This window comes from Nuphar pumila, chromosome 5 (assembly GCF_984573655.1).
Source record: "Nuphar pumila chromosome 5, dmNupPumi1.hap1.1, whole genome shotgun sequence".
Taxonomy (NCBI): domain Eukaryota; kingdom Viridiplantae; phylum Streptophyta; class Magnoliopsida; order Nymphaeales; family Nymphaeaceae; genus Nuphar; species Nuphar pumila.
The window spans coordinates 8142411-8149484 of NC_143253.1; the positions used below are offsets into that span (position 1 = coordinate 8142411).

General features: G+C 38.0%; 1 protein-coding gene across 1 annotated transcript in view; it reads left to right on the top strand.

Annotated features, from left to right (window-relative positions):
- LOC149836665 (uncharacterized) overlaps positions 1-5291 on the top strand; it is a 98140-nt gene extending 92849 nt beyond the window's left edge. Inside the window, exons 12-16 of the mRNA XM_090005507.1 lie at positions 1740-1791; positions 1896-1947; positions 2075-2191; positions 2276-3247; positions 4182-5291. Coding sequence (XP_089861633.1) covers positions 1740-1791; positions 1896-1947; positions 2075-2191; positions 2276-3247; positions 4182-4952 — 1964 coding nt within the window. The 3' untranslated portion in view covers positions 4953-5291. The remainder of the gene's footprint in view (positions 1-1739; positions 1792-1895; positions 1948-2074; positions 2192-2275; positions 3248-4181) is intronic.
- Positions 5292-7074: the final 1783 nt, after the last annotated feature.

Genomic DNA, 7074 nt, shown 5'->3' on the forward strand with positions numbered 1-7074 from the left:
TGTCCATGTAATATTATGTGATTTAATATATAATGACACAGACCTAGAACATGACCCATATTGGGAATTGTGTCTTCAGCCCTCTCTATCTTTCAGTGCCATCTGCTTTGTGCTGAATATCTTGGTGTGTGCAATATTTATCAGAGCCACTCTCCCATCCATAATTATGCTTCTACTACCAATGTTATCCTTGTCATAGTTTCCTGCCATCCTTTTGCATCCACTGCTCTCCCTTCTACATAACTTTCACCACTATTTTTGCAATAAGGTTGTATTTATCAAAACCCAAACTTCTAATACCTGTATCTCCCGGTGAATTTGGCACCAAGGATTTAATGGATACTGCTTGCATTTGAGTTTCCTTTCAATGATAATGCCGGAAAAGCTTGGTTAAACATTTTTCTTGTTTATTTTTGTTGTTTCTTTGGTAAGCGGAATAAGATATGAGGTGCACAAATCAACACCTGCACTTGTTTTATTATATTAATTGGCTGTGCCATTTATGTCACACAGACACTCCATTTTGCCCTTCGTACCTGTGTCGACACGTGTGTTCCCGTCTCGACACATGTCAACACTTGGACACACCATTTTACCCTCCGTACATACAAGTTTGCATTCAATTTCTAATTTATAATTATATTTTCAGTTTATAACTTTATATTTTCAGTATATAATATATATTTTAGATATAGCATATATATTTAGATTATATTCAGTTTATTTTGAATTTATTTTGTATTTATGTTATATATATATATATATAGTTGTATCCCTGTACCCACATTTTTTGGAATTGCCTTGTCGTACCCGCACCTGCACCCGTACCCAGGTGACACAGTGTGCCATTGAAATATAATTATTACTCCAAGATTATAACTTCTTCACAAACCCTATCTTCAACCAATACCATTGTGATTTCTTGGAGCAGCCTAGGTGCAAAAATATTCACAATTAAGTGCTGGTAAATCTCCTAGGCTGCAGTGCTACATTGCAACTTGCTTCAGCCTTCAATGCCTTACGTACATTTAAGTACATCAGCATTAAACTACATTAGGGTGAACTTCCTTTCATTTCCCTGAGTATAAGGAGAACTTTCATTATTTCCAATGGTTTTGCATAAAAGTCTGCCCAAATAACCATATAGACAAAGCTTTCTTATTTGGGTCTTTAGGAGAACTTTAAAACTTGGTTTATTGAGCATTCTTCAGAAATTTAAATGATAGGTTTTTGTATGAAACAAATTTTAGCAAGTCTTTAACGGTATTTCTAGAATTAGAAATGTAGGAGAGGTTTATGATTCTAAACAGTGGGGGTATGTGCTAGGTACTTGTGTAGCTAGTTATAGGGATGAATTTGACATCACAAAATTATAATATGTGATATTATCTAACTCCTTCAGCTGTCATCTAGAAGATAATCTGTGTGTCAGGCGTTGAGTACATTTCAACATGATGTTACTAGTGGTTCTTTACAGTGTGAGGCTGAAAACTTTTTCATCTAAGTCGTCTTGCCAATTTATTTATTTTATTTGAATTTTCTAGATTCAGACCATGTATATTTGCATCCACTTGCAGTTCAACCATGATCAAATTTTTCAATAGTGAAAGGTTACTTACCTTTTCATGTGTATGCCTTAAAGACATTTTTTATATGCATCATACACGTGGTTCAGACATTTGTTTCAGTTTAAAAAAGTAGGATGATCTCACATTATTTTACTTAATTTTGCTGGTTAGATGATGAGTTAATTGAGGGTCCATCAAGAATCTCTCTTAACTGTCCCATAAGGTATCGATTGCACCCTTACCAGCAATTTTATGGTCTCATATCTTTGTTATGCTTCTCCAAGAGTTATTAACCAACTGCAATGTGTGTCTTTTCATTGTTGATAGCTTCCTGCGCATTAGAACCCCTGTTAAAGGGCAGAGTTGTAAACACCTTCAGGTAAGACTATTATCATACTGTTAAACATGTACTGAATGTTGATGCTAAAGAAGCAGTGGTGCCTTTATGATAACATATAATGTAAGGTTAAGTAATTTCTGTTTAGCTTTGTGTATTTGTCTTGTAGTGCTTTGACTATGAAAACTTTATGGAAATAAACTCAAGAAAACCATCGTGGCGTTGTCCTCATTGCAATCAGTCTGTCAGTTGCACTGACCTGCGTATTGATCAAAATATGCTGAAGGCAAGTAATCCTTTTACTCGGATTCTAGCTTCTATTTTGCATAAATGTTGCATACTTGACGATTTAGGCTGCTATTTCGTGTAGGTGTTGAGAGAGGTAGGGAACGATGTTTCTGATGTACTCATCTTGCCAGATGGGTCCTGGAAGCCCTATCTTGAACATGACATTCTTCTAGACCAATTACCCATGCATTTTTCACATGGAAGCGGGGAAGGTTCTGAGGATGGTGAATCTAAGAGATGTTCAGTTGTGGATTTGACAACAGAAGCTGAAGACAATGGTAAAAACATGGATTATACTGAGTCTGGTCTAGAAATTTCTAGACAAAACACAACTCAAAATGTATGCACAAACAGCTATGAAACCATCGACAGGAAACCTTCTCAAGAAATTCTCGGGGGCTTAGCTCATACTGTAAGTCATTCTGGGACACCATATGTTCATGATCTTGCAGAAGCAAGCCAAAGGCATGATCGGATTTTGCGAGATAACTGGGCATGGGCAGCATCAACAAACTATGTCTCTCATGATTCTACTGTTCTTCCGGTTCCTTTGGATGTCCCAAGAGATCCTTTCCATGATTCAAGTTACAGTATCAGTGACCTGGCTCCTGTGACTGCAGATGCGGTTACAAGTGCACCTAATAGAGAATCAATAGATACTCAAGGTATTTATCAACCATCAGGCATCTCCTTGCAAAGTGTACCACCTGCTAGTCAAGTTGTGGCTGCTGAGGATCTTCAGATTCAGCATTCATGGGTGGCAAGTCCAAATACTATCACTGAGTCTGGGAGACCTGCAATACCTAGAAATATCACTAGGGCACCCGTAGCAATCCAGGCATTGCCAGCTCCAACACAAATGCAAGGTGTATTATCAAGGGTAAGAAGAATCATGCCAACCTCAAACTCAACTGTAGTCAATGCACCGGTTACATCTCCATCCACAGTTGGTAACGTTGACATTGAGCGTCAACAATTACTGAGGCAGCAAATGAATCATCTTGGAGTTCCAGAACTTGTTTCAACTTCTTTGCCTCTGCACTCAAACTCACAGGTAAGTTTCCTTTTCATTTCTTTAGTACGAAAGTACTATATGGATCTGATTCATCTTTTTATTTTTTACTGTGTCATCTTTCAACTGCAGAAATACTGTTGTTGACATTTTAGCAAACATATGATTTTGTACCCATACTGTCTCTTTTATTATGTAATTGCTTGTTGCCGTTGCCTTGCATTAGTTAGAATAGAAGTTAGAACTATAGATCTGCCATATGGCTGCCAGTTATTGGCGCGAGCTTGCTCATCACAAATTTTATGAGAATACTTGGGGAAGTCTCGAAAGCTGCAATAAGTTGCATGAAAATTACAAAAACTGTCTTTCCTTCATAATTTATATATATTAGCCTCTTAAATTAATATGAAGCTAGGGTTTTTTCTATATTTTTGTGAATAGATGGCTTATTATTATTGCAATCCTTACTACTACAAATTACAATGTGATATCCAGACTTAGTGGTCACATCATCAACAGGGTACATCTGCAAGTAATATGATGATTGGCCTGCAGTTGCTGTCTCCTGACTTGGCCAACAGGAGAGGAGTCACTTATGTTACCATTATTTTGCAACAGACAAATGGACATCATTATCATACCGTTTCAAGTGTCTTAGTTTAGTCCGACCTTTCTAGTTGCTATTCATGATGGACTAAACTCTTAGTACATGTCATCGTTCTGGTTCATTATGCTGATTTATGTGCAGGTTGGACTATTTTGTTTATCATTTTGCATCAATATCTGGACCTTTCATCATTTTGGAAATTTTTCTATGGATAACATCTTTCACTTTATAACAAAGAAATGAATTTTCGCTCTGAATTTTGTGTATAGCTGTTATGATACCTGTTGTGCTGAACATTGATCATTTCCCTTTATAGCCAAAAACCTGTTTTGCATTTTTTTAACAGTGTCTATGTAATGATACCATCAGGAACGCCAGCATCATCCAAACCAACCCTTTCAATCTATCGTTGGCCTTCCAGCCATGAGCCAAGCTGGTTTAGGGAATTCCCTGGACCACCAAAGAATGAGAGTTCGCATTACTCAAGCCGGCGCCCTCCAGGACCAACAAAGCATGCATTATCAGCATAATCCTAACATGATTCCTCAAACAAGTATTCAATCTGAAAGCATTGTTCGACAAGTCCCCTCACATCCATCATTCCCTGTTCGGCTACCCCGACATCCTGGTGTAGTCCTTGGCACAACTGCTGCTCCACCTTTGGCAACAGTTCCTACTGCAAACCAGCAAAGTCTTTTGATGCAAAATGTGGTGCCTTCAACTCATACGACCAGGCCATCACTATCCTCAGTATTGTCAATTCCTAGAAGTGCTGAAAATACTAGACTGGCTACTGATCAGCGGTGGAACAACCCTGTTGCACCAATATCTCGGTCTGAAACTTCACTCGGTATGACTTCTGAACAGAATTGGAGGCCTACTGGGCGGATGAGAGGAAGCATAGACATAAGCAACATGAATTTGGCTGGTGGTCGGGTCAATCCTAGTGTTGTAAGCCAATATCTGACTCAGCAACATGTTCAAAGCCAATATCTGACTCAGCAACATGCTCAACAAGTTCAGCCAAGATCATCTGCGGTACCATCCACTGGGGCATCACAGCTGCCTGTTATAATCGCAAATAATCTCACTGCCCACAGGCCTCAAACTCATGCATGGACTGGAAATACTGCAGAATGATGAACACAAGTATTGCCTGGCAAGCTTGGACTATCTCCATGATGAGCAATTTTGGCCTTTGTTTTCTTTTAGTTTTCAAGTAGCCATTTCATTATAGAATTCAGTGGTGGTTGGTTCAATCAGTAGCTGTTGCACTGAAGATGCGTGGGAGGCCAAGTTTGATATAGAGGGGGCTGACCGCATTTGATTGTTTTGGGTATTCTGTGAAGAGCTTTGTTGTATCATTTGGTATTGCCTATAGTTGTAGATAACCTGCATCTCCTTTGTTGGTGCGTTTTCCGTACCAATTGTAGCCTTGTAAATCCTTGCCCATTTTAAAAATATCTCTCTCTCTCTCTCTGGTACGTTGATGAGTCTGTTGAATTTTTTTTTGAAAGGCAAGCTGGGGGCAGACCCCTACCAGTTATACAACTATACCATTGGGTTTTGAACCTGCAAAGTCCCAACACAAGGTGACGTGCACTAGCTGCTACTACCAGACAATCAGATCCCCCGTTGGTGCCTGCCTTGAATTTTGGTTAAATTTCCTATTTAAACTCAATCGCCCTTTACAAAAAGTTGATCGCAACAAAACTTTCTCAATGTGCGCATGTCAAAATGAGAGAAACATGCCCAAAATGAATATTTTAAGTAGAAAAAAAATACAGCTACCAAAAGCGCTAAAAGAACTTTAAGGGTGGTGTGGTGGTAAACTGTATAAGCAATTAGAGTTGCTCTAGATGTGTACTTAGCTTAGCTATAGCTTCACCAACAGGTCTCCGCTTGTTTGGTAGGAGCTGTTAGTGCAGGTCACCATGTTTTGGGATGCTGCAAGTTCAAAATCCAATGGTATGTTGTTTTACTGGTGGGGTCTGCCTAACCCCAGCTTGCCTTTCAAAAAAATACTTGGTGTAGCTTTTTTGATAAGATATTATGATATCTCCTATTCACGATTTGTAGAGCATTTATAAGCGCAGGATGAGTGCAAGCAACTAAGAAAGATCCACGGCAATCAAATGCACCCTCAGTGTTTGTGATGGTGCTAATAGTAGGTTCAAGAGGCAAATCTCCAGTGCGTTTGTGGAGCTTGTTACAGATCCACAGCGATCAAATGCATCCTCAGTGTTTCAAACCTAAGATCCCTTGGTTAAGATTGTAATGGGATTACTGGGTATGCACTAAAGGAAGAAAAACCTGTAATTTAACAATGCAATAAACATGAGCATTTTCAATTGTGGTGCATTTTAAACTTGGAAAATGTTAGTACTGTACAGCAAAAATGATTGCTTTCTCGAAAAACCTTACAATTGCGAAAATCTGTACGGCAGGGTATTGTTTATCCATTTCCGAAAAATATCATTGTATAGAAAGTCATCCCAGCTGAATGCGACTCTAGCAACTAAGGCCATTCAAGATAAAATCATGATATTGCTACATTATAATACAAACACACAGACATCTATAACTCAGGGCACAGATTACCTGATGGTGAATTGAGCCTCTGCAGAACAGACGCCTCTCTTATATTACAAAGATGTCAATTTAATAAATAGATTCAGCTTTTAAAAGCAGGATTTTAATTTTTTTTTAGACAGTATTTCAAAAACCAAATATCGTTTCTTCCAATTGCCTCTACCAAACAGTAGAAATATACCAATAGCACAAAACCAATGGAGAGAGCAATAATTTATTTATCTTCAAGCGTGAGGTGATAAACCAAACAAATACATATTTAAGTTCCCCATTCACAAATATTATATGGGCAATTGTTGGATTTTGTATGGCCTTGCTTAAATTTTTTAATAAAATCCATGGATATTCAAATGAATAAATTTATGTTTTGTTCATGAACAATTATAAATCATTGTGTACAATTGTGGCTTGTATAAGTTTATATTGTTATACTAACCGGTTATTTGTAGGATGAGCTTATCTAAAATTTAAACATGACATGTCATTTTGACACAAGAAACCCCAATCTCATTGATGTCTTACATATCAGGTTAGGGGTAAATCTTGAGTGAGTTTGGGTGATGCATGTCTTTGTATATTTTTTTGCAGTAGAATCTTTTGAAAAAGGGACTTTAAGGAGATAAACCTGTTCACGATGTCAGTATGTGAAAATCACTCTAGGACTCGACAA